Source organism: Pogona vitticeps, chromosome 10 (genome assembly GCF_051106095.1).
Source record: "Pogona vitticeps strain Pit_001003342236 chromosome 10, PviZW2.1, whole genome shotgun sequence".
Classification (NCBI taxonomy): Eukaryota; Metazoa; Chordata; class Lepidosauria; order Squamata; family Agamidae; genus Pogona; species Pogona vitticeps.
In genome coordinates, this window is record NC_135792.1 from 25,226,961 (window position 1) to 25,254,747 (window position 27,787).

At 45.7% G+C, this 27,787-nt stretch overlaps 1 protein-coding gene across 3 annotated transcripts; it reads left to right on the forward strand.

The window, feature by feature from the left end:
* The first annotated feature begins 405 nt into the window (after positions 1–405).
* SLC12A3 (solute carrier family 12 member 3) lies at positions 406–27,787 on the forward strand. Of its 3 annotated transcripts, none has more exons than XM_020806103.3 (26): positions 406–2,632; positions 5,073–5,219; positions 6,563–6,638; positions 7,219–7,314; positions 7,901–8,040; positions 9,000–9,110; positions 9,524–9,635; positions 11,076–11,206; positions 11,739–11,823; positions 13,047–13,201; positions 14,488–14,595; positions 15,347–15,470; positions 16,315–16,416; positions 17,534–17,689; positions 18,265–18,364; positions 19,391–19,502; positions 20,922–21,062; positions 21,473–21,579; positions 22,565–22,647; positions 23,128–23,196; positions 23,761–23,862; positions 24,041–24,152; positions 25,241–25,327; positions 26,267–26,402; positions 26,706–26,773; positions 27,223–27,787. In XM_020806103.3, the coding sequence occupies exons 1-26, from the start codon at positions 2,156–2,158 to the stop codon at positions 27,362–27,364; spliced, it is 3,279 nt and encodes a 1,092-aa protein (XP_020661762.3). In that variant the 5' UTR covers positions 406–2,155; the 3' UTR covers positions 27,365–27,787. The 3 variants fall into 3 exon arrangements, with proteins under 3 accessions (XP_020661762.3, XP_072836600.2, XP_072836601.2); XM_072980499.2 differs by having other exon boundaries at positions 7,901–8,004; XM_072980500.2 differs by lacking the exon at positions 23,128–23,196.

Here is a 27,787-nt window from a genome sequence, read left to right on the forward strand (position 1 = left end):
CTCCGTTCCTCTTTTTTTTACTGCAGTGTGACTGTTCTTGAAACAAGGAATGGAGAAGCTGCTCTGCCGTGAAGAGCAACGGTCCAGGCTGGATTTCCAGTATTGGTATCGTTGCTGCAGCTGGTGTTGTGAATCAGGCCGACAAAAAGCGCATCTTACTATCCGGCTATTTCACTACACCAGGGTTGCATCATACCGCTCACCTTCCCGGCACGGCCGGCAACAGAGTCGCTACGGATTCGCTCCAGTATCGTTTTGCTTCTACATCCTGCCTCTCCCTATTGATTCTGTTCCTGTTGTAGCAAGAAGAATGTACTGAAAAATAAAACTACTCTTAAGATCAGTGTCTCTGTGTGTATGCCTACATGGATTGCTTTCATGCTGTTTTGTCAATAAAAACCACAGTTGGTTCCAAGGAGGCATCCTCTATAGACCATCTTGACTGCGGACATGGGTATCCTCAACATTCGGGCTGCCCTTCATTAGGTAAAGCTTGGCATCTTTTTTCCTGCTGGCAACAAAGGCACAATATTATGCAGCAGGATCAGGCCATTTCCTGGCTTTTTGAATCATGGGTAAAGAAGCACAATATCCCGCATTTATAAACCATTAAAAAAAAAAAGAATCAAATCATTTAAACCTATCTCAACTGGAATCAAACCTCTTGAGTGGCAACCCATAATCTGGATCCACAAAGATTGAGTTCACAAGTTAATTATACCTTGAGTTTGGGGGAGAAACTTCCTGAGAATTTACAGCCCCCTGAGTAGCTTAATCCTGTTCTTTCTTCATTTGTCAAGAACATGTAGGGTTTTTACTTTCCCCGGAGAGATTTCTAGTTGATAAAAACCCTCAGAATTGTTTCCCTTGCAATAAACTATCAGATGCACTCAATTTTCTGACCTCATTTTCTTGGGCTCAGCTGCCATCCATGTGCCTTCTACGGACACTAGATGCCCTAAATATTCTAAAGATGGGTAAAGAAGGGGACCAGTTATGATGGAGGAACTAATATTTAAAGGTGGGGAGGAGTGAAGTAGAAAGATGCTACTAATATGGTTGTGTTGAGTAAGACCTTAACAATAGAACGAAACGTTTTATTCAGGGACCACCCCCCCCCCGGAGGCACTGGAGAAGAAAACTAATTAACTGGCGGGAGCGAGCCGCAGTGTTAAATTCCAAATGTTTTTTTTCGCCCCAGATCAGTATCTGTCACTGCTTTTAAATTGCCATGTGACTTTGGAGCTTAAACCTCCCGGCATGACCAGCAACATTGAGCCTATTTTGTATGTTTTGAGGAGGGGGGCAGTTTGTTGGGCAAAAATGCATTTTTGAAAAAAGGATCACAATACGTTATCTGGTCTGCTCTGGAACGGAAGCCTATGTTGATGTTTCAAAAAAATTGCTTGCCGTGCTCTGGGTCCAGAATTCTCTTGTGGAAATCTGGAAGTATAAGGCAGATGTGCGATCCGTTGTTAATCCCCCCGTCCCCCACCCCCCAGTAGCTAACTTTCCTGCATGTGATTGTGTGCTAAATTCCACAATCAGAAGAAAATTGATCACAGGAGATGCAGTCCAGAAAATATCTTCCATTGATGATGTGATGGCCCAAATGTGATTCAGCTAGTCAATATTTATTTAATGTAGTTATACCCCGCCCATCTAGACTGAAGTCTACTCTGGGTGGCTAACAGCAAGACATAAAAATAAAAACAGTATAAAGCAAAGACAAAAGTAATGATTTAATTCAAGATGGCAAAGAATAATTAGGTGATGAGAAGAGCGAAAGCCTGCCTAATGAGCCAGGTCTTAAGTTTGCTCTTAAAAACACCCAGTAAATTTTTTTATTATTATTTTAAGAAAGACTTGCTTAGGCGAGACCAGATTTTACTTCTTTTCCCACAAGTCCAGGCTGGGTATTTTTGGCTTAAACAAACCCAGGCCTACGAGAAAGGAAATGTACCCAAACAGAATGGATTGTGTCTTCATCACAGCCTCTCATCAACCCTGCATTTTAAAGCTGATTTATCCTTAGGGCTTAATGCAAAACCTCTTATCATACGGCTGATCTAGAACTGAAGCCAGCAAGCTCCTATTTAGACATTCCTGCAGGCTTTTTTTTTCTTTAATTTTTTTTCCCAACAACCAGCTCAGGATGGTTCAAGTCAATTTAGTTTCCCCTTTCAGGGGTCAGTTTGTTCTGGTTTCACGGGGTATAAAATTTCCGTGCCTCCTAGATGAGGCATTCCAGACCCAAATCAGCACCCTCTCCTCCTTTGTAGTTTTTTTTTCCGGGTCAGTCAGATCGGCAAGCGGGGACAATGAAATGGCTGAAATGCCGGTGAGCGAGCGAACCTTCGATCCGGGCCACTCCACCGGAAGGTTCACCATCAGCACCCTGATCAGCACCGAGGACAGCGGCCGAAATCTATACGGCCCCGGCGAGAACATTGTGTACGACACCACCCAAGCCAACCACCTCACCCACAACAGTGCCACACTCTTTCTCCGGACCTTTGGCTACAACACGGTCGAAGTTGTGCCCGCGTACGAGAACTATGCCCACACGAAGGTCAGCGGGGAAGACAAGAAGCCCAGGCCCACTCTGGCTGATCTACACTCATTCCTCAAGGTAAACTGAAGCTGAACCATGCATTCAGGTCTGGACTCTACTCTTCCACTTGGTGGTGGTGGTGGTGGTGGGTGGGTGCTAGAGGCTGAGAAAGGGTATCTTTGTCCCAGTAGCTTTTCCCACCCATTTGTATTTTGGGACGGAGGACTAGGGGGCTGGCCCTACCATGTGACGGAGTGATGGGGGGGGCATCCATTAGAGCTTCCCAGCTCTTCCTTCCAAACCCATTGGTATCTCAGCCCACGGATAATAGAGCAAGGTCTGTCAGTCTCTCTGCCCGATACCCCATGCACGGACATGGTCCTCTCTGTGATGGGGTGTTGACGGAAGGTTCGTCTACCAAGCCGCTCAGCCTGTGTCTATGGGATGGAGGGGCCCTTGCTGCTCCTTTGCCTCAGGCAGCATAATGTCTTGGGCCACACACGACAGGAACCAAAGCATTTCTCTCTTTGTGTTCTTTTACCAAAATGGAAAAATAGACTGTGGTCGGTCACTTTAGCAGCTGGGGAATGCACGACATGGAAGTTGAGGGCAATTTAAGATATCTCTAGCAAGAAAGGTCTTCTGCCTCTTCCTTCCCTGCCAGTGGCCGGACACCCTCCTGGCCAGACTTTGGATGCAGCAGTTCTCAATATTTGCATTGTTTTGCATCCATGCCAGCTTCTCAGATTCTCCAGCCCAGAAATTCCTGTCCTTCCTTACTCTTGTTTTCCCTTTTATTTTACTTTGGATAATCTGTGTACCATCTTTCTCAGTATGCGGTCAAGGTATTCTAGTTTTCTGCTTTTTTTATTTTTATTCTTTCTTGGACTTCATTCATTGTGCTGAGCACTTCTATGTCCGTCAACCTCTCGAGAAATTCTTAGTGTCCTGTATCTTAGCAGTTCCGATGCATCTTGCTTATTTAATGGCCCACCACCCCATGCCATACCACAGAACCAAGAATGCACAACCTCACAGTTTCTCTGAGACTTCAGCCCTTTTTCTGGATGCGAACCATATTGATCCGATGCTTTAGTTAAATGAACAAGGCTCTTAGAAATAATAAAGAAGTCACATCACCCATTAGGACTTTAAGGCCTTGATGTGGAATCCCTTGCCCTCCAGATGTTGCTTGGACTATGTCCCATCATCCCTGAGCTTTGTCCCTGCTGGATGAGGATGATGGCCGTTGGAGTCCAACCACCTCTGGTGAGCCCTCCTTGCTTTCAATCTAAGACACTGAAACCTGGTGTAAATAAAAATACATCCATTAGGCAGGAGACAAACCTTCATATATCTTAGGTTTAACTGTGAAAATATCTGCTGATAGATACAGGGAGAAGACGGAGCCCAAGTTTGCCAATTTCTTGAAAGCAATATCATGACCCGAAACACCTATGCACCCATTTTTGGACTACAAATCCCAGAGTCTCCCCAGGCAGCATGGACATATTAACTGGACAAAAGAATTCTGGTGCCTGATGGGTCTTGGGTCTTGATGCAGGGGTCCCAGGGCATGGCATGGGCCCCTCCCATGTAAAAAGAGGGTGATGATGAGGGGATAAAGGGACACTGCTTTGGTTGTTGTGGGTTTTTCGGGCTCTTTGGCCCGTGTTCTGAAGGTTGTTCTTCCTAACGTTTCGCCAGTCTCTGTGGCCATGGGCATCTTCAGAGGACAGACACTGCTTTGTTCCCCACCCAACCAGCAATTCAAATACCAATGAAAAGGGCAGTAGTCATCATCCTGGCTGTAAAACAAATTCCAAAATCCACAGCAGGATAGAAACCGAACCCTATTGAGGTAATAGTGCTATTAGGGTGCCCCAAAAGGGGCCAAAATGTGCAGGCTTAGGAGATCATGCATCTTCCTCTTCCACAAGATAAATGTTGAGAAACACAGCGGGAAAGGAAATCCTGGGGGCTTGATTTTACATCCTTCTAGTCCTTATGGTGTCTCGAAAGGTTACAGAAAGGGAAAACTCTGCAGACATGGGGCATGGGGGAGGGCCTTCTCTGGGGCTGCTCCTAGACTTTGGAACTCCCTCCCACTGGTCCGGCTCAAGACCACCCAAGGAATTTTAGTGCTTTACTGTAATCCAGAAAATTAACTTTTCCAGTCTCTGGACTAGTGATGAAAATCTTTTCTTATTTTGCAAGAATGCCAGCCATGATTTCAAGGTGGAGTTTTCCCCACCTCCATTTTGCATTTTAGGACTTTATTTTAAAAAATCACAAAAGCACAAAAAACTTGCATTCTAAAAAATCCCTTTGCATTTTATACACACACACATACACATAAAATAGTTCTTTGGACTGCAGTTTGCAGAATCTCTCAAGGAATCCTGAAAACCACAATTTTAAAATAAAATGTTTCTAATGGGACTAGAAGCTCTCTAGCGTGGATGCCTTGGTCTTTATTTTTCTGATCCGATTGTGTGTGTGCGTGTGTGTTTTGCAGCAGGAAACATGCCATCAGCACTCGCCGAGATATGAGCCCCACAGAAACAACAGCTTCTCTGAAGAAGGAACTGAAGAGACAGCGGCTGAGGGGGATGCGAAACCCCAAGAAGAGCCCGTTCGTTTTGGATGGGTGAAGGGGGTGATGGTGAGTAAGCCACCCGTCAAGTAAAAGGAAGTCCAGAACAGTGGCCTGTACAGTAAACTCGGGGGGGGGGGGGTTCACATGATCTGTTTACCTTGCAATTTTCTTTAAATTGGGCATAAATGAATTCAGATTATAACCCAGTAACTATATGACGTAGAATCATAGGATTGTAGAATAATCAAGTTAGAAGAGGTCTATAAGGCCATTGAGTCCAATGTAGGATCGAACCAGATCTGATAGATGGGTCTCCAATTTTCTCCTGAATGCCTCCAGCATTGAAGGCTCCTCCTAAGGTAAATGGTTCCATTGTTGTGCTGTTCTAAGTCATCCCAGAGTTTAGGACACATAATAACGGGTTCAAGTTACAGGAAGCCAGATTTGGGCTGAATATCAGGGAAAATATCTTTACTGTACTGATCTAACATTTAAGATGTTTTTTCCTGATATTCAGACTAAATCTGGCTTCCTGTCGCTTGAACCACTATTACGTGCTCTAAAGGCTGGGATGATCGAGAACAGATCCTGCCCCTCCTCTGTAAAAATGCCTCTAAAGTGTTTGAAAAGTGCTATTCACTCTCCCCTCTGTCTTCTTTTCCCAAGGCTAAACATGCCGAATTCTCTCAGTCCTTCCTCCTAGGGCTTGGTTTCCAGCCCCCTTGATCATCCTTGTTGCCCTCTTCTGAGTTAGTTCCAATTTGTCATCATCCTTCTTGAAGTGTATTATCCAGACATTAAGCTCAATCCAGGCCAGTGCACTGTGGGTTCGTCTTTTCTGTGTGGGGTGTTGCCTCTTATTTTGTCCAGCTGGCAGGGGTGGCTTAAGTTTGTTCCAGTCGGTTTGACATTTCACGTGTCCACTCCCTGCTAGTGTGATTGCCGAACCCAAAGGAAAAGGGCACTTGAAGGGGTGTGAATCCCCCTCAACCAAGTGCACCTGGTCTCCAAACCATTTCATAAAAAGCAAAAACTCAGCGCTGTAACACATTATCACTAGGGCACAGAAGAGAAGATTTTTTTTTAAAATGGGAGAGAGGTAGAACTGCACTAGTACAGACGGGGACAATTGTAACTTTATGAAACTTCTGATGATACAAAGCAGTGATTGTTTTTTAAAAAATAATTTCCCAAGGTTTTTTTAACATAATTCCTGTATCTGATCTACTGTTTTTGTCCGTTTACTTGTACATTTGGATATTGCTCTATGACCATATTAAACTTGATGTGATCTGATCTGCATCTGATCTAACCCGATTCCTGTCTCTGATCCCCCTGCATGCACAACTCCTTCATGCTTCAGTGGTCTCTCCCAGCTTAACCACAGCCCATGTCCCTCTGCCTTCTAGATCCGTTGTATGCTCAATATCTGGGGCGTGATTCTCTACCTGCGGCTGCCATGGATCACGGCGCAAGCAGGAATAGGTAAGTCTTTCTGAGCACCTAGGGTTTTTCTGAGCACCTACAGGTCCACATCAGGTTAGGATCAGTATCTGTCTCCATGATAATCTGTACAGCATATTGCCACCTGCCCTTTTTTGCCCCTGGATGGACTTTTAATTAACTTAAGCTATCCTTTTTAGAGAAAGTGCTGGGGGAGAGAAGTCTAAACATGGTGAACGATCAGCTGCTAGATCTGTTTTGCACATGTGCAAGGCAGCCATATTCTAACTAAATTGGAAAAGCAAGAAAAAAACAGAGGTGACCTGAGAGGCATAAGTAGGAAGGAAAGAAGCCTAAGAGTACAAATCTAAACATAGATCAGAAAAAGGCAAGAATGGAAAATGTCTGAGCTATCTCCCTATCTCTCTGCTTCCTCCTGCCCTGAAACATACACACACTGGTGCATACGCTACATGCATCAGTACCCTGTTCCTGCAACAAATAAGGGGTTCCTCTTAACCCCCTTAAAACAGGAGTTCCTCTCTAAACGCAGCTCTGTCCTTAACGTCTTACAGTAGTAGGCCTTAAACAATAATAATTCAAATGACTTTTCTTTTAACAGCACTGACTTGGGTGATCATTCTGATGTCTGTGACAGTGACCACCATCACAGGTTTATCCATCTCAGCCATCTCCACCAACGGCAAAGTTAAATCAGGTAAAAGGGCTTGCCAAAATCACACGAGATATGTCGTTGAGGATGAGAAATGGAAGGCGAGTGGGTTCTCCCCGCGTTCTCATCTCTAAGATCTGGGCTTGGCTTAAAATCCTCGCTGAGCTTTAAATGTATTGCTCCGCTCTATTCTATTCTATTCATGTTACCTTTCTCTCCTTGGGAGATTCAAGGCAGTTCACAGTCCATTCAAAAATATTAAAAACCACCCTTAAGACCATTTTTAAAACATTTTTTTAAAAAACAACACCCAAATTCAAGAGGGGCAGCCTTCTTAATATTCCCTCATGCACACATCCTAAATTTCTTCTCTCTGTCTTCGTGCTTTCCCCTTGATCCCTCCTCCTGTATTAAGCCTGTTCCTACTGGCCTTTTTGAAGAGCGATAGGGGAAAGAGAGAAGCCATCATCATTTCAGAAAGCCTAGTTCCATTCCTTCCACTGTTTCTCCCCCTCACTGTCATCAGGAGCTCTCCCTCCGTGTGGCCCCCACCATTCCTGCAGACAAGCTTTGGGGAGTGGGACTAGCTTACCGCTTCCGCAATGACAATTCTGGATTCCGAATCTCTTAGGTGGGACTTATTTCCTCATTTCAAGAAGCCTCGGGCCCGAGCTGGGTGGATCCATTGGCCTCATCTTTGCTTTCGCCAATGCCGTAGCGGTGGCCATGCATACGGTAGGCTTCGCAGAAACGGTGCGGGACCTGATCTTGGTGAGTGCTTCCAATAACCACGCGGGGAAGAAGACCGATGGCACTGTTCAAATACTTGAAAGATTGTCCTACAGAGGAGGGGCAGGGGCAGTTCTCAGTCATCCCAGAGTGCAGGACGCACAATAATGGGCTCAAGTGACAGGAAGCCAGATTTAGGCTGAAAATCAGGAAAAACCTCTTAACTGTTAGAGCAGTACGACAAGGGAGCCAATGATCTTGGGAGGTGGTGAGCCCTCCAACACTGGAAACATTCAAGAGAAAATTGGACAGCCATCTGTTGGATCTGCTTTGATTTGGATTCCTGACGAGCACGGGGTTGGACCCGGTGGCCTTAGGGGCCCTTTCTATGATTCTAAGGGAAAGGTGGCAGCAAGCCTTCCTTGTGTGGTGGCCCTGCCAGATATCCAGGTGGGACTTGCATGAAATGAATGGAAAATTCCTGACAACCAGATCTTCTCACCGACAGATGGGGAAGCCATGACTTTCCCTTCAAATAAATATTTTTTTCCCAAGCTTTGAACCTTCTGCTCTCATAGTCTGTGCTCTGCCCAGTGATAGCTGGTAAGTGCTGTGAATCCACTCTGGGTTTTGTTCCACAATTTTTTCAAGCTTTAGGAGGTGCTGAGTCTTATCCCCAAATGAGATTCAGCACCTTGGATAACTCCAGTGAGGAGCAGATCAAAAACAGAAGTGGATTCACATAATCTCTGAAGCTGGGGTCTTCACCAGCTGCTTCTAGCCGTGCCGTTATCTAGGAACCCACCCATGGATTCCCAAGATTCTTAGCTGCAGTTAGCAGGGATTCTACACAGGGTTGTCTGTGTGCAATGAGATGGATCCATCTCTACTAGGGTCTTCTACATCTCCTTGCGCCATTGAGGTCTTGACCATCATTATTCAGTGCATTTGTTCTGATGCAAGAAACCACAAACAGCTGAGGGTTCGGTTTCTTCCACAAGGAATACAACTCGGTGATTGTTGACCCCACAAATGACATTCGCATCATCGGGGTCATCACAGTGACAGTGCTGCTTGGCATTTCCTTGGCGGGAATGGAGTGGGAGGCCAAGGTAAGAAGTTATTTATGACAAGCAGCCTTTTTTCTGCTGAAAGCTTTATATTGTGTGTGTGTGTGTGTGTGTGTGAGAGAGAGAGAGAGAGAGAGAGAGATTAAATTGGTGAGGCCACCCTCTTTACTCTTGTACAGTCTCTTTGCACTGGACGAGTGGGTTCTGGCACTTTAAAGCCATTCCACCTGGTAAAATCAAAACTGCCGTTTGCCCTGTGATTTGACTCTGCCCACAGTATCTGGAGACTAGGAAATGACCAGTAATTGCCCAAGACTCTGTCCAATGCCCTTAGAACCAGCAACTCTACTTTGACACCCCTTCTCTCATCTGGAGAGTACTGCCTTGCAGGGGTGCACATTCACCTCTATGCTCCGGTCTGATTCTTATCATCCTCCATTTCATTGGTTTTCCAGGCCCAGGTTCTCTTCTTCGTAGTCATCATGATCTCTTTCGTAAACTACATAGTGGGGACAATCATACCAGCTAGTGAGGAGAAGCAAGCAAAAGGATTCTTTAGTTACAGAGGTGAGCTACTGTTACTGCCATGAGCTGAGAAGATCCAGTGGATAACCTACATTTTGAAGGGCTCTAGGAAAATCCGTTTGTTTCAAGGAAGCCAAATGAAATAGTGGAAGCTGTTTTGGGACAAAAGTGGAGAAAACTGCATTGGCCATTCCCTCCATCCTCTGTTTGCATAGGATTAGGCACAATTGAATTCAAATTGAAACCTGCCAACTAGATTAAGTAAAGCTCAATGTAAGGAAGGTTATTGTGGAATCGTCACTTTTCTATGGGGAGCCATCTTTTTATTGTTCAGTTAGTGGGGAGATGGAGGATCAAATTTGCTCCAATCCTCTGATATTGCTATTCTCCACTTTCTGCTGTGTATTATTGCTTGATCTGTAAGCAAAGGGAAATTCATGAGGTGTATCTTCCCCTTAACCGAGAGCCACCTGTCTCCAAGCAGTGGTTTTTTTAAGGCTTTCAAATCAGCACTGGAACAGAGTATTGCTAGGCCAATCAAGGGGGGGAGTAAAAGAGAGGTGAGAAGTGCCAATTAGCACCTTGTCATGTTGCCAATTAGCACCTTGTCAAAGGCTGCTTCTGCTCTTGGAGCTCTGGTCAAACACAGCTCTCTACTTCTGCCCCTGCTGACTCCTGCAAATTGTTCATCATCTGAACAGCTACAGCCATTTGTGTGCAGAAATCTGATTTGAAAAACTGCAGACTGCAGGAAATCTAAGTGTGTTTTCCTTGCTGTGTAGCCACACCCTGATTCAGCCAATTAAAATCAGAATGTGGAAAAGCTTCTTGCTTGGATGATAGCTCCAGGAATCCCACCACCATGCTCTGAGATAGTTCAAGGACCCTGAATGTTTGGGGAATCCTAGGAGTTGTAACTGAAAAGTAACCTCTCCAGATTCTGGCTAAAATAGTTGTTTAGTTTTATATTACAGCACCACAATTATATACCGGTATGCTGTGATATAAAGGCAAATAACTGTTTAAGCCAACTACACGTCCAATGGTGCCTCTGAATCCTAAAAGTACAGAAACAGCCTGGCTGTTGGATTATTTTGTCCAGCATCTTGTTTTCTATTAAGGCCAGTGAATTTATTTAATAAAGTTCATTTTTTGAAAAGTCTGTTCTCAATAAATCCCTTTAAAGGAGCCTGGAATGACTGACAACAGAGTGGCTTTTAACCATCACGACTGAGTCCCTGAAAGCCTTTTAAAACATAAGATAGTTTTTAATGTTTACTTGCTTTTAACTATTCAATTGTATTTTTATTAACATATAGTTTAACAGGGTTTTTAAAAAATGATTTACTTATTATGTTTTTAATTCTATTCTTTTTAATATTGCGAGCTGCTTTGGGTCCTCTGAACAGGGGAAAGGCAGCCTATAAAAGAAAGAAAGAAATATAAATTTACACTCACCCCTTTTCCTCCCCCCATTTTCAGCGGATATTTTTGCTCAGAACTTTGTACCAAAGTGGCGTGGGCCGGATGGGAGCTTCTTTGGTTTGTTTTCCATTTTTTTCCCATCAGCCACTGGGATCTTGGCAGGAGCTAACATTTCCGGTGACCTGAAGGTAGGTGTTGCCAGCCAGAGCCATGGAGAAGAGGGGGAAGGTGAGGATGGGTGTGCGTAATATGGAGCACTTTACCCCCTAGAAACTGGATGTTTCACTCTGAAACCTAGAAAATCCATTGAGCTCACTCTCCCTGATCTTTCCTTGAACTTCCCTCCCCCAGGTAATGTCTCTGAACTCCAGGTCCTCAAGCCCCGTGAGCAGCTAGTTACGCGACAACTCATCCACTTGTCTGCAACATTACAAGTTCCTAGCTCTCATTGTTTTCGTAAGGGGACTCCAATTCCCAGAATCCCCCAGCCAGTGTGTTGAGTTAAGATAAAGCCCACCCAGTTATTTAAGGTGGGATCCCGGTAACATCTGTACCAAATATCATATTTCTAGCTCTTACTAGTTCAGAGATCTTTCAGGATAAACCCACCCACCCACCAGCTTCTGCTTTTATTTAGAAGATTATATGACAGATTAATATGATTTTAGGATGTGCAAGGAATGCTGCTTTTTCTGAATGCCACTTGTTCCCTCCTTCCAGGACCCTGCGGTAGCAATTCCGAAAGGGACCCTGATGGCTATTTTTTGGACAACCATATCCTATCTGGTCCTTTCCGCTACCATTGGTAGGTGAACAGCCAGGCGTTGCTTATTGGGAAAACCCACCTTGAGAACAGCCTCTCTTCACCATGAAATGTTGGATTTGATCTCCCATACTCCCTAGCCAGCATGCCTATATTCTGCTCACTGGGGATAATGGGAGTTGTTGTCCAACAGACCTGGGGAAGCTTGTGGTGAAGGGGTATAGCTAATATTTGGTGTGGAAATAGACAAAACTTCCCCTTTTCACCCTCCAGGTGATCTCTCTCTCTCTCTCTCTCTCTCTCCCCCTCCCTCCCTCCCTCCCTCCCTCTCTCTCTTTATTTACTTTCAATGGTGTCCCAACTTTCCTCTAATGAACTTTAGGTAGGATATATGCCTCTCTTCCTCCTTCTTTAGTGTCACCCCAACCCAACAAGGTAGTTCAGTCTGTGCATGACCCAAGATCATCCAGGGAGTCCCCTGCCTAATGAGGATTTGAACTCAAGCCCTCTTGAGTCCTAACCCCACACCCTCAACATGACCGTACAGGTCCCGTCTCTGAACTCTCATGCCCCCTGATCTTTGACCTGAGACCCAGAGTTTGAGAAGGCAGCCTCTTTGCTGCTGTCCAGGGTGCTGAAATATTGTCATTCCTGCTCTGTTGTTCAGGGCTTATTTGGAGACAAGGTATTTAGAGATCCAACTCAAGAGGTGCTTTGAGATGGGCGGGTGGGGTCAAAGGGCACAGGAAAAGGAGGCTTAACCCTTCACACCCTAATGCAGGAATTTGACTTTTTTTAAAAAAGCCAAGCAAAAAAAAAAAAGCCACGAGTGACCAAATGCATATAGAGATTTCACAAATTAAGATTTTAAAAAAAAATCCCAGTGTGAAATATTTCAGCGTAAGCTATCCACCTCAGTCACAAGGGCTTGGCTTTGTATTGCCAGGCTAACCATTTCTAAAAGCATTATCTTCACTGACCACCAGTGGTCTCCAATTAGAGCTTTAAAAAATAATAATGAACCTTATTTTAGGGACTATGTGAAAAAGAGAAGACTCTGTAGGTTGAATGGGGACACCCATGGGACCACAGCTAGTTCCTGGCTTGGTGTTTCTCGACCTCAGTTTTAGCACGAGTCAGTTCCAAGTCTTCCCAAGCCCTTAAGGTGCTACGACGTACGCAGACAGATGAGTGAGTCGCTCCCTGGAGCATGTTGGAAACAGAGAGAAGGAAGTCAAAACTGATCCCAACTTGTCCATCCTCAGGTTCCTGTGTGATCCGGGATGCATCTGGCAATGTGAACGATACCATCCCCGTAGGCTCCGTGGGCTGCGAGGGAACTGCATGTCATTATGGCTGGAACTTCACCGAGTGCACGCAGAGTCACAGCTGTCGCTACGGGCTCATCAATTATTATCAGGTACCATCTCGACCACTCTGAAGGAAAATGGGCATGCCGTTTGTTTCCCCCTCATCTGTTGGAAGGCCTGCTCAGGGGGAGGAGTATGGGAATGATGCTGGGGCCAGCCACAACCTCTCCCTCAAAGCCTCAATCCCAAATGAAACTTGGGTTGGACTCCTTGGGAAATCATGGACGTAGCCAAGTCTGTGGCTACGGATGGTTCTTCTGTTATTGCAGGGAATGGAGAGGAATGGATACCTTTAGATCAATACGGAGAAGGAGGATTCAGCCTTCTTACACCCTGGGGTAAACCAAAGCTAGGTTAGCCTCTCCGTCCATGGCAATCTCTGAATAATCTCATTCTCTCCTTTAAACACACCAGGCTGCCTTAGACTAACTCAGATCCATCTAGACCAATATTACCAGCTGTGGCTGGCAGGATCTCTCCAACATCTCAGACACAAGTCACTTGGAAAGAGGGAGAACTTTGGTCCCAAGTCATTCAGTGACTCTCTTCTTTGGAGTCCAATGCACACACATCATGCCCCAGAAGGAGACAGCAAGGAGAGGTGGAAACCGATTCCTTGAGAGGCCCTATGGCTGAATCTAAAGCCTGCATTCAAAATGACTGTTCGTCCGCAGCCTCATCATCTCAGGTCATTTGTGAATGAACATTCCCATTGAGCCAGCCCTAGCAGGAGACAGAGTGGAGTAGGCACAGGATGGGGTTGGAGAGTGCCAGGAAGTTGTTGAACTTACAAATCCAATGCAGCCCGCACAGTATAATCTAAGGTGCTACTCTCAAGTGAAGTAGAGGTAGCCAGCTCTGAAGTGAGGCACAACTCCCAAATCTGGTCAGCTTCAGTCAATGGAAGCAGGGAAGAGATTCCACTTTTTCCTCTGCCTCGGGCAGCAATATGTCTTAAGGCGCTCTTGTATTCTCACTTGACTGAGTGGGTTCTGCTCATTCCGCTTGAAAAAGGTCAAGTGCTAGTACAGTGGTTTCTAACCTTAGGCTCCCATATGTACTCAGACTACAACTCCTAGGAGATCTACCTACCATGGCCAATTCTCAGGGATTCTGGGTATGATCGTCCGAGAACATTTGGGGCCATGAGTTTTAGGAACCTCTGCCACAGTTGCTGGTGTGGTTCTGATAAAAGGCTGCCATGAAACTGGGTTCTGGCTCTTCTGCTGATGAAGACACCGCAGGGGAAAGGCGAGGTGGGGGGTCTCCCTGCACTTCTGGGAGCATCAGATCTGTTGGTGGTGCTCTCTGCTGGTTTATGCTTTCTTCCCCCCAGACCATGAGCATGGTGTCTGGTTTTGCGCCACTCATCACAGCCGGGATCTTTGGCGCCACCCTCTCCTCGGCTTTGGCTTGCCTCGTTTCTGCACCGAAAGTTTTCCAGGTGAGATGGATTGCTTTGCTAATCAAGGAAAAGAAATCCCTCAGAAGAATGTCAGGCATGTCGACAGGCATGTTGTGCACCAACAGAAAGGGTGGACGGACTTCAAGCTTGCAGGATCCCCTATGTTTTTTCTTCCTAGAACCCCTTGATTCATTGATCCCTGCTTAATGCAAAAGACTCAAAGTAGGGATCCCTGTTTGGGGTAGCAAAACTAATGGGAGAGCCCATTCTTGCTTCAATAGACAGATCTGCTTTCGGTGTCCCAAGCTTGCTTCGTTTTAGCAACAAAGTCGTTTAGGGCGCCAAACAAGTTATTTTATCGAGGCCAACTGTTGGGCATCCGATGTCTAGGCTGATCACCTGCAAATCGCTCAGAGATCTGCGAGTTGTTCCCATGGGTACCACAATGAGAACTTGGACATTTAGCAAATCAGAAACTACTGAAGCTAAATAGAAAAGGAGTAGAGAAAAGGGGATAACAGAGCAGATTAAAAAAGGGGGAAACAAATTTCATTCAAAGCCCCAAAAAACCGGATAACGGATGCCTAAAAGATAAGGCTGAGGGTGCCAAGCCTATTTATAATTTGGGCCCCTCCAGCAAGCAAGCCTTCTATTCATTATTTTCTTAATGTTCAGAAGATGGAGTATCTAATTGAATGAATGCCATCTAATGAATGTCTTTAACTGCTGGGGAGGGTGAGGAGAACCTCTGGATCTTTTAATGGACGTGGTGTTTTCATTTCTCCAACAGTGCCTTTGTAAAGATCAGCTGTACCCTGTCATTGGCTTTTTTGGGAAAGGGTATGGAAAGAACAATGAACCCATCAGGGGTTATGTTCTGACGTATTTCATTGCAGTCGGCTTCATTCTTATTGGTAAGATTTTGAGGAGTGATAAAACATCCAAAAGTGTTTGTTTGTTTGTTTGTTTGTTTGTTTGTTTGTTTGTTTGTTTGTTTGGTTGGTTGGTTGGTTGGTTGGTTGGTTGGTTGGTTGGTTGGTTGGTTGGTTGGTTGGTTGGTTGGTTGGTTGGTTGGTTCCTTTGTTTGTTTGTTTGTTCGTTCGTATCTCACCTCTCTCCTAAAAACCAGCCACAAGCAACTCATTGGATTAAGAGTGGTTTGAATAACTGTGAGGTCTTGAGTTCTGTATTAAGATCCTGTATTTTCTGTTGTTGCCCCCATGCTGTGGCATTTTTTTTTCCTTGAGGCCCTATGATGCAGGGATTCAGAAGAGGGTGGCAGGCAGAGTTGTTTGAATTGGAGGCTAGAAACTGCTATCCCATCACTTCTGTCAATGGTATTTTGGTAGCTAAAATCCTTTATGTTGTTGGTAGGTTTTAATGTGCTTTATCAGTTATAGGCAGGAATTTATTGCAGTGTATATTTTATGCGCTGTTCTGTGTTGTGTACCATTCTAGCTCTTTTTGGAGAGAATAACAGCATATAAATAAAAATAGTACATTGGTAATTCCACAATGTTAAATTGCTTGTTGGATTCTTCCAAGCAGCCGTTAGTCTGTGCTAGTGGACTGAGGAAGCGGACTTGATCCATGAAAGCTTAAATTAAAATATACCAGTTAGTCTTTAAGGTGCCACAACCTTTCTGTTATTTTGTTTTTATTTTATTTTATTTTGTCTGATTTCCTTGATGCTGTACTTTGCACGCTGCACGCAGTTGACTGGACCTAACAACCTTTTTCTCTCCATGATCCTTGCAGCTGAGCTGAATGCCATTGCTCCTATCATCTCCAACTTCTTCCTGTGTTCCTATGCTCTGATCAATTTTAGCTGCTTCCATGCCTCCATCACCAACTCACCAGGTGAGGACGAGCATCAGAGAGCTCGGCAACAAAGATGATCCACAGCATTAAGCAGAATGTTCCACTCTCAGAATTTTATTGCATGAGGAAAGCATGTCCGTAGAAGGTTCCCTGGCACTTGTGAGCCATGCACCACAACACAGGAGCTTAACCATGTAGGCACAGCATGGGGTGTGTGACCATTTTTGGACCACCATTCCTTAAATTCTGGATTTGTAGTCCTGGGAGCTATAGTTCAAAAATTCTGGAGTTTCACGCACTGGCCCAGAGATGGCAACCACGTGAGAAACATACACACTATGTTGGAATTAATAATCCATGCAAATCCTTTGAAGGAGGCTGAGGGGTAGGGAACCTATTAAGTCTCCGTTTAACTCAAGGGCTGCTAGAATTAAGTGAAACAATTTAATGGATGATATTTGTTCTTGCTGGTGGTAAACTGGGGCTCACTGGTACAAGCTGCTGGGAATCAAAAGTTCCCCAAAAGTGTGTTTTTTTTTCTGAACTCTGGGCTTCGTCATAATCTTGGACACAGGGATGGTTCAGCAAATTCAGCTATGATTGATAGTTGGTAGGCTGACTCCCTGCCTACACAGCATCTTCCAGCCCTGACAGCTGATGAGTGACAAGAGGGGATGAAAGGAAGAGCAGACAATAGGTAGGGAAGAGGGTGGCCAGCCGGTGATCCCAGAGGGAACGGGAGCAACCTGAGAGGTTTGTTGTGGTTTCTTAGCCCAAAACCACCCAAGATAAGTAAATGTTTGCATTCGAACAGAAAGATCAATGTAAATGTTTGAAGTGACTCTTTTTAAATCCAATACTATCCAATCTAGCTGGTCTTGTAGAATACATGAGCTTGTCTTGCATAATAGCTCTCTTCTTCCATATTCACTGAGGCTTTACATGAGTGCAATAGGACAGTACTAGATATCGCAGAAGGGACGTGGTGGCACTGCAGGTTAAACCGCAGAAGCGTCTGGGCTGCAAGGTCAGAAGAACCAGCCGTCGTAAGATCGAATCCACGCGACGGAGGGAGCTCCTGTCGCTTGTCCCAGCTCCCTCTAAAGCCGACCTGTGGCTGGACGTTGCTGCTATTTTTGTATTCTCCCCCGAACAGGTTGGAGGCCTTCGTTCAAGTATTATAGCAAATGGGCCGCTCTCTTTGGGGCCGTGGTGTCTGTCATCATCATGTTTCTGCTCACCTGGTGGGCCGCCCTCATCGCCATTGGGATCGTGGTTTTCTTGTTGGCCTACGTCCTCTACAAAAAGCCTGGTAGGTCACTGGAACCAGCGGAACCGCAGCTGAAATCGCTAGGGAGAATCAGAGCAGACCCTTCTGCAGGGAACGGCAGGGCTGCTAGGGGAGGCTGGCCCGGATGGCGTGGCCAGATTGTGGACTGGGGTTCATTTCATGAGAGAAGGATGCTCCTCTTGGCAACAAACCCACTGGCTATCAGTTTGTGTTCAGACACACTTCAAAACACTAGTTATGACCCCGTAAAGCCCATGCAGCTTAGAACTGGCTTTTTAAAAGCACCCTGTCTTCTAGGTCTAATGACTTTCAAGAGAGGCCTTTCTCTCAGTCCCACACACCCCTGCACACCTATTTGATAAAGATATCAGAGTGAATTTCCTTGGTGGCTGTTTCCAATCTGTGGAACCTCCCTCTCAAGGGAAGTTAGACTGCTTCCTCTCCCACCAAGCACAGAGCGTTGGAACTAAAAATCCATTCATGTCTTCTGGAGGGGGTCCTATGAGCAGGGAAAGCATGCTGTTCCTGTTTAATGCAACTGGAGCTGGTGTTAAATAAGACGACAGATCTGATCCTAGTGGGACATTTCTTTCCAGTGGTGAACTGGGGCTCTTCAGTACAAGCCGGTTCCTACAACATGGCCCTCAACTATTCTGTCGGCCTCAACGAGGTGGACGACCACATTAAAAATTACAGGTAAGGAAGTATAACGTGGTGATGTTGGTGTTGGAGGAAAGGAAGAGATTGCAAACTAAATCTCTCTAGGTGTAATCCAGACCGCACCGATGCCTTGAGAGGCTGAGAGAGTTTGTAGAACAAGGATGAGCATAATGTGGCCTTTCCAGGCTTTGCCAGACTGTGATTCCTCACGTCCCTCACCACGGATGATGCAGGCAGAGTTCGATGGGGGTCTGAGTCTTGAACAGCCAAACCCACAACCACAATTTTACTAACACAATCCTCCAGTCCGATAAAGTCATCTGGGAAGGATGAACTGCCCCAGAGTCCCCCGAAGCGATGAGAGCTGGGATGAAGATGAATTGGTAGAAATGATGCGGCAGCAACAATTCAAACCCAGGTTTCCCTGTCTAAGTTTTTGCATCACAATGGCTCCTGAAAGATTTTGGACTTACACAGTGGCAACAATTTGCCCGTTTGTCTGTCCAGGCAATTCGTTATCTGTTACTTTTGCATTCCATCCTTGGGGAGTGGCCACAATTCAGTCATAAAGCCTATGTTTTGCCTTTTCTTGCGAAGTGCTTTATCCTTAAGCCCTGGAGAGAGGGGATGGTAATAACCTGGTAGAAGGCAGTTTCCTGTGATTTCTCAGTGTGTATGTGTGTGTGGGTCCTTCCACTGCATCCCTGTGAAGGCTACAAAATCAGAGCTAACTCAAGATGTGCCAGTCCTTGGCAGAAATGCCAAAGGCCCCTCAGCCCCTCAACTAACAGTCTTGCGGCAGGACAGTTCTTCTGTCCACATGCCGAGCTTTGAGAAACCCACAAGGGACTCATGCAGAGTTCCCATTGTTTGCAACGAAGCCAGCATGGAGAGCGGACCTGCAGGATGAGGTCTGTGGGTTGTGGTTTAGGGTGTCTTCTGAGCCCTTAACGGCACCCAGCCTTTGGCATGCATAGCGCCTCCTGCCTCCGCTTACCTTATGTCAGGGCTGGCTCTGTTATTGACGATGTCATGAGTGACCTATCATTGTTTCTCCTTCAGGCCCCAATGCCTGGTCCTGACTGGGCCTCCCAACTTCCGCCCCGCACTGGTGGACTTTGTGGGCACCTTCACAAAAAACCTGAGCCTGATGCTCTGCGGGAATGTGTTGATTGTGAGTATTTGTTGCGACAAGATCATTTGCCAGGCCGTTTTGACGAACGTGCCGCTTACTTCTCTGGTGAATGAACAAGTCTCTGCCTTTGGGTCAAATCAGCTCCAAAATTATTTACAAAGGATCGTACCTAGACTAGGGAACCCTTTTCTGCATCAAGAACCTAATTCCGTGAGGAACAACTTGACAAGGAGGAGGTATGGAAAGCGGAAGGGGCCACGGCCCATGGAGGCCAGTGACTCTGGTTTTACAGGGGCTGCAAATCCACTCTGGGCGTCAGTCTGAACTTTACAGAAGCTATCCAAGGTGCTGAATCTTGCCCCCAAAATGCATCCCGAACCCAGGGTGACCCCCCACAGCGAGCTGAGGATGGTAGCCAGACGGGGGTGAAGCCAGAACTGAAATGGCAGAGTTTGCAAACGATGCTTGGGGTCTGCTAAAATGAGAGTTTTAATAGGTTGAGGTTAGGGGCAATAATTCCCAGAATTCCTCAGTCAATATGGAGAGGTTCATGGTCCTGGAATTATCATAATCAAAAGGAATGCAGTCAACCATCTCTTGATGGTGAGAGGAGAGGGAAAGACGTTAGGGGAATACAGAGTTAATGCCTCTCATCAGCTTCCTGGTAGTCCTGAAACCATCAAGTGTGAAGGTGAAGAATCTCTCTGTCATGAGTGTCCACCCCTGTTGGAACAGTTACTGGCTAATTAAACCATAATGAAGGGGATGGGGAAGCATGACTTCCAGCAGTTTAATTGCCAAGATGGAGATCAGAGGCTGCTTTTGAAAGTGGGACCCATTCATCACGAGATGACATTCTGTTCCACAGGCTCTGCCACACAGATTAGAAAATTAATTGAGTCTTTCTTTCTTTCTTTGAGGAAATAGTTTGCCAATGCTCTGTTTTGTCAGTGCTGAAATTCTAAAAATAATAGCATCCTGTCTGGGAGGCCAATCTCTGGACTCAGAAGGTCTCTCTTCCATGGGCAGATGTGAGGAAGTGAAGGCTTCTGGGAGCTTTAGTCCAAGAACATCTGGGGACCCAAGGTTGGGAGCCGGTGGCATAAAACTTTGCTGTTGCACACTGAGCTCTGTGACTCAGCACACAACAGTAAACACCTACAAAAGCTTCCTAATTTGCGTTAATCCACCATTGAGATTTACGGCAACCTTAGTCTTATGCCATCGGACATAACTAGGAAGATCCTGGCCACTGTCCTCTAATTACAGGCTGTTTAAGCACAGAATTCCTTCTGAGCATGGCCCCTACTCTTAATTCTACAGTGTTCAGGGAGATGCAGGATTCTTGTGCAGTTTGTATAACTCCGTGCCGACCTCTGTTGAAAAGGTTGCAGACCTCACAACCCAACCGTATTGTGCTTCTGACTGGTGGCTCTCCCACCGTCTGCTCTGTGACAGGGGCCGTGCAAACAGGTGAGGCCTGAGCTACGCGGGGATACCAACAGCCACATCAAGTGGCTGACCAAGAGGAAGATCAAGGCTTTCTACACGGATGTCTTAGCCGAGGACTTGAGAAGCGGGGTGCAAATCCTTATGCAGGTAAAATGAAAGACGGAATCTCAAAAAGGAACACTAAATCAGGTCATGAAGAAAGGAATGGGAGAATAGGCCACCTTTCTTCTAGAACTGGGACTCGAGGTGGCTGACCTTTAACCCTGCTGAATGGGGCTGAGGCTAATGGTAGGCAGAACCTCGGAAGAAACCCCAGTCAAAGACGGAATCTTCCGTCCGGGAAACATTCTGCCTGGAGTTGGCAAATGCTGGGTTTGAGAATTGGGCAGCAAAAGGATCTTGGAACGGTTCTCCAAAAAGTAACTTTTGTGGGGCCAAATCGTCAACCTGCAAATGCAGTCATGAACTGGGGAGGCATTTTATCTCATTACAAGGGTGCACCTCTCTCTCTCCTCCCCCCCGGTCATTCCAAGTAAAATCTCTTCTTTTTGGTGAAGGCCTCTGGACTTGGAAGAATAAAACCCAATGTCCTCGTGATTGGATACAAGAAGAACTGGCAGACGGCCCATCCCCAGACGGTCGACGACTACATCGGGATTCTCCAGTAAGTCGGTCCTGGTTTGCCATCTTTTCAAAGGATCCCACAGAAGCAGCCGGTCCCTGGACCCTTTCTCGGCAAAGCAGATCACATTGAAGACCATGGCGGGACTTGAACGTCATAAGGATCGTGTACCTTCAAGTCCATTCTGACTTACAGTGATGCCTTTTAGAGTTTCCTAGGCTGAGAAATATCTGGAAGTGGTTCACCCTTCCCTTCTTCTATGGGTGCTCTTTGGGACGGTGCAGCTGGCCCAAGGCCACCCAGGCTGGCTCTTCTCCTCCCAGGAGGCAGAGCTCCATCTCCACAGCCAGATGGCTCGAAGCTTAGGGTCAAATTAAACAATAAGATATGTATCCCGTAGCAGTGTTTAGAATTTCTGGCAAAATTCATTTTCTATGCAGGAGAAGTACAGAGACTCAAAGAGGAGAAGGGCTTCAAGTGCCCTCAGAGGGTCTCCCCCCACTTTCTCATGAGCTGGCACTTACGATCTCAATAACTCACTCTGAAACATTAGAAAGAATAAAAATGTTTCGTTACTTAGAGTTTTGAACAGATCAACAGCAAACCTACAAACAGATAGCGCTGTTTGCAGCCCTCTAAGGAGAGGGAAGAGGGATGCTCAGCGGAGAGGCGGGGCTCTCTTTGAATCCAGAGGTGAGAGGGAAGGATTGGTTAGAGCTGGAGAGACTGACAGATTGTAGAAACTACACCATATACGGCCTCCAGCCGCATCTTCTCAGGCAGAAGGAAGCACAGCAGGAAGGCTTAGCACAGAACCGCTGTGGACCTCCTGCGCTCAGCCTCAATTATTCCTTCTCGTTCTCTTCCTGCATATACGGATCTCACTTGGCCCAAGGCTAACAGCAAAGCCCCAAGTGTCAAAATGGATAGCGCAACCTCTAAGCCACAGTGCACTTAGTTGACGAGCTAGGCTTGCCCTGTCCTTAATGGCCATGGATCTCACACCACGTCTGTTTTTCTGCTCCAGCGACGCTTTCGACTTCAGGTATGGGGTGTGTGTGATGCGCATGAAGGAGGGACTCAACATTTCCCGGCTCATGCAAGCACATGGTAAGCTTTTGGGCTGCTTTTTTCCAAGGGCTGGGGGCTTATGGGGTTCATAGCCACGTGTAGCTCAATGGGACCTCTGTTTTCTGATTAAGGAGCACATAATCATTGGGAAACTTCCATTAAACCATTTCCAAATATCTTTGTTAATCTCTGTTTATATGTGGCTATGAGATTGCATTCAAAGGAACTCACAATATATTAAAACTGAAATGCATCCTATATAGTCACAATAAACTCATTGTCCAAATCTTCTTGATATACTCAACATTCATCATAACAGGCATTTATGGGTGGGTTGGGGGGAACCACCCTTTCAATCCAAGAAATTCTTAGCACCGTCTAATAAATCCACACTTCAAATTCTTCTATAGTTATAGTTATTTAATATTGTAAAACCCCACAATTCACTGTCATATAGTAGAACTGAGTATGCACAGCGCCGTACAATAATGTTGATTTCTTTTTTTTCTCTCTCTTCAGTTAATCCGGTTTTTGACCCAGGGGATGATCCCCAGAAGGACGGCAAGGCCCCAGCGGTCGTAGGGACATGTCAGTTCTGAGCAGCTTAAATTGCTTGTGAATCCAGATGTTTGTCTTTCAGTTAACAGAGTCTCAATTGGGGGGGGGGTACGGATCCTGGTTGCTCATTGCTACCTCTAGGCCTAAGATATAAAACTTTGGAGAGCAGGCGCTTTCCAGGGATTTCCAAGTATACAGCACACAGAAGTGGTTTCCCGTTCCCTTCTTCTGCGGGTGCTCTTCGGGACGGTGCAACTGGCCCAAGGCCACCCAGGCTGGCTCTTCTCCTCCCAGGAAGCACAGCAGTCTAAACACCGGAGGCACAAAAATCAGAGCTGGGGAAAGTTACCTTTTTTCAACTGTAATTCCTTGAATCTTGCAAGGTTCAAAGTCTTACAGCCCAAAAAGGGTGCACTTCCTTGCTCTGTCTCATTCCCTAAAGAGCTTTGTAATTCTGTTTTGTACCTTGCACAGACACCCTCTTTTGTAGCTTTTTCCTCCCACCCCACTTCCTTCAGATCTCCATGTCTGAGCCATCAGACTTGCAAATGAAGCCTGTACCTTCCTCCCGATGATCGTGCTTTACCTTTTCAGTGGATCCCGAGGCTTTGGTAGCAGAACAACAGGCCAGCACCATCTTCCAGATGGAACAGGGCAAGAAAACCATTGACATCTACTGGCTTTTTGATGATGGAGGTGCGTTGGACTTCCTTCTCTCGCACACACAGGGGTGACATTGGCTGTAGCAAGCATGGTTGTGGAGGGCTGTCCCCAGAGGCACCAGGCTGGCTTCCTCTTTTTTCAGTGACATATTGAAAAAGATTTATTTTCCAGCAGGCTTGTAGTGCTTAAAATCTAATTTCCCACCTGGCAGGATTGACGCTCCTCATCCCGTATCTCCTCGGTCGCAAGAAACGATGGGGGAAGTGCAAAGTTCGTGTGTTTGTCGGTGGGCAGATCAACAGAATGGATGAAGAGAGGAAAGCGTACGTTGACTCAGAAGGCTTTACTAACAGATGCTCAGCTTCAAGGGAGTTGAGGAGTCCTGATTGCTCAAGGCCAAATCGCACATTAAGAGAACTGTGTGGCTTTTTCCTCCTGTGCACACACTTTCTTCAAATCTCCACGTCGGAGCAATCAGACTTGCAAGTGAAGCCTGTGCCTTCCTTGAAAATAAGGATTTAATGGTGTAGTTGTGCCTTGAGCTGTCTAGTCACTACTGTATATGAGACTGTGATATTTCAAACAGCGCTCAGAAAACTTCTGTTTTGAACTATAACATCTACACATGCTAGCATTCTGAGAGTTTTAGTCTTAAAAAGTGTGTAACTTTTCTCAGATCTTGTGTTTGATAACCTTCCACCATCATAATGACGATGTGCCATCAAGTCTATTCTGACTTATGGTGACCCTTTTCAGGGTTTTTCAGATAAAAGATACAGTGGTGCCTCACTTAGCAATGTTAATCTGTGCAGCAAAAATCGCTGCTAAGCGATTTCATTGCTAAGCGATATTAAAAAGACCATAGAAGCGCATTAAAACCTGTTTAATGTGTTCCTATGGGCTTGAAAACTAACCTTAAGCAAAACTCCTCCACAGGGGCGGCCATTTTTGGTGCCTCTAAAGCGAGGCAACACAGCGGGTAGCCATTTTGTTTACCCAGCAGCCATTTTGGAACTGCCTATGAGCTGTTAAAAAATCATCGCTTTGCAATGATCGGTAAGCGAAACAGGGGACCGATCATCGCAAAGCGAATTTTCCCCATAGGGAACATCGCAAAGCGATCGCAAAAATGTCATCGCTATGCGGTTTAGTTGCTAAACGGAGCGCCCGTTAAGCAAGTCACCATTGTACTCAGAAGTGGTTTCCCATTCTCTTCTTGCAGCTTACCCAAGGCTAACCAGGCTACCTCTTCCCCTTGAAGGCCCAGTGGGGGAATCAAATTCTCAACCTCTGGTTCCACAGCCGGGTGCCTAAACCACGGAGTTATCCAGCCAGCTGATACATTAGTAATATATTATTAAAACCTCTGACATCCTTTTCTCCCTGTTTCTCTCCTCTTCCCACTCTGCAGGATCATTTCCTTGTTAAGCAAGTTCCGGCTCGGCTTCCATGAAGTTCACATCCTTCCAGACATCAATCAGAAACCCCGACCTGAACGGTACATCATTACTACTATGGCTCATTGTTGACCCAACTTAATCTCTGACTTGGTTTTTTATTTAAACCTTTGTACTCTGCCTTTCCAGAAAGATAGAAATCCACAAGGCAGCTAGCAATGCTAAAGATAAATGCAAGATAGGGAAAGAAAAGCATAATCTGGAATAACAGCCCCTGCTTCTTTCCTTAAAGCTGAAGTTAATATTTCAAGTCCCTACCAGATGTTATATTATAATCCAGAGGTTTTCTGGAATAGAATAGTCATAACCCGCTATGTAAGATACTGGGATGGAAATGCGTACCACCCATACAAAGTCAAAAAGGCCACCATGGAGGCCAATAAGTAAAGAGAAAAGCAAGGGGGCTGGAAGAAATGTTGTTCTCCTATAAAATCAAGACCAGAAAGAGTTTTTTAAAGTTTATTTAAAGGAGGGGAGGAAGGCTTCTGGAAATGACTCTGGAGTCCCCAGGAGGGCTGGAGGTTTCAACATCAGTGGGATGGCCAATCTGTTCTTAAGTTCCACTCTGAACTCTACAGGAGCAAACCACAGTACATTATCGAGCCCTGTTCTCCGTATATTCTCTGTCTTCAGCACCTTGGAGAGTTCCTTCAATGTTCAGACTGGAGCCCAGAGCGGATTCACTGACCCTGGAGCCCCCCAACCTCCATGACTCCCATCTTGTTTCAACTTTGGGTGCTGGTGGGAGGTTTCCATGATGGAGGTGAAGAGAGAAATGATCTCCCTGGGCTCCTCAAAGTTGTATACCTGTGGTTTTAAATTGCACCACTGGTACTTAAAACTGGACCCGAACTGAACTTCTCAGTTGTCAGGGACACTGCAAAAGACAGGATGCTCTGGATCCCCGCATCAAATGCAGAAAAGATGGTCAGGTTACTCGCAGACACTCTGGGGTTGATTTTTCTGTTTGTTTCCAACAGCGTGAAGAGATTTGATGACTTAATAGCCCCTTTCAGACTGAACGATGGCTTCAAAGATGAGGCGGTGGTGAATGAGATGAGACAGGGTTGCCCCTGGAAGATTTCTGATGAAGAAATTGCGAAAAACAAAGCTAAGGTCTGACAGCCTAATTGGTGTAGATGCTAAATGTTGCCAGCATGAGAAAAGATCATTAAGAAATATATATACTGTATATGGTGACTAGTTTTGACTAACTCTGGAACAAACCCTTTTACATGTATTTTGTTACTCTAGCAAATGTCACCTCTAACTAGCGCGTGTTCCAATCCAGACCTCTATTTTATGATTATTTCTCACATTTCCAGAGTGACCTTTCTCATATCCCCCCCGTAATCATTTATTTATTTTATCGATATAAAATTTCACACCATGACATGTTTTCTGTTTTCTGCCCTTTAGTCTCTCCGACAAGTGAGGATGAATGAGATTATGCTTGATTACTCCCGGGACGCGGCCCTGATCTTCATGTAAGCAGGAGAGATGGCAAACCCAAGGACTGATCTCAACTTGAGGAGGGGGTGGGGGTGGGAGGTCAGGGGACCCTCAAGAAACGCTGGTGAAACAAGGAAAGGTTGTGCTTTAGAGGCAAAGCCTGCAGAACTTTTGACCATAGCCTTAAAGAAAGTCCACAAGCTATGCTTGATGCTCTCCCAAAATCTCCAGCTTCTGTAAACCATCCTACAGCGAGGTGCCTGATTTAGAAAAACAGCTCTCTTTTGGGTACTACAACTCCCATGAATCTCAGGGAGCACAGGCAACATAGTATGCCATTTTGCCTTTAAAGAACCCATCCGCTCTCCTATTTGATACTGCAAATGCCTCTCCACACACAACGTTTCTAAGTACGGACCTTGCTTTTAGTTCATAACATATCTCGTCTCTTGTCCTATTCCGTTCTTCTCGTTTTCTTTCCCAGAACCCTGCCGATCGGCAGAAAGGGGAGATGTCCCAGTAGCCTCTATATGGCCTGGCTGGAAACCCTCTCACAAGATCTGAGACCTCCGGTCGTCCTGGCCAGAGGGAACCAGGAAAGCGTCTTGACATTTTATTGCCAATGATTTTTGGAGAACGTCCCGGGAATGCAGGAGATACAGGCCGGCCCCTTCTTTTGGCCTGAGCCATCCATGCCGGCGAAAGCAGACAATAAAAGACTGGTGATAGAAAATATTCTGCAAATGCTCAGGTTACCTTGTCCTCATTGTCTACATGGCACAGGAGATTTGAGGAAGAATTTTAAGCATGGGGCTTTCTCAGCCCAGCCCTTGAGATCGGGAGAAGTGAGGACTATGTGATTCGCTAAGAACTTACCTGAAAGTACTCATAAATGGGATGGAAAGGATGTGATTGTATGTCGGAGCAAACGAAATCTCATGCCAAAGCTTAAAGTCAATTAATTACAAGTAAAATAGTTACCTGTAACTGATTAGGTAACAAGTCATGTAATGGGTAGTTACAAAGTTACAGTAAACGTTATTTAAGAA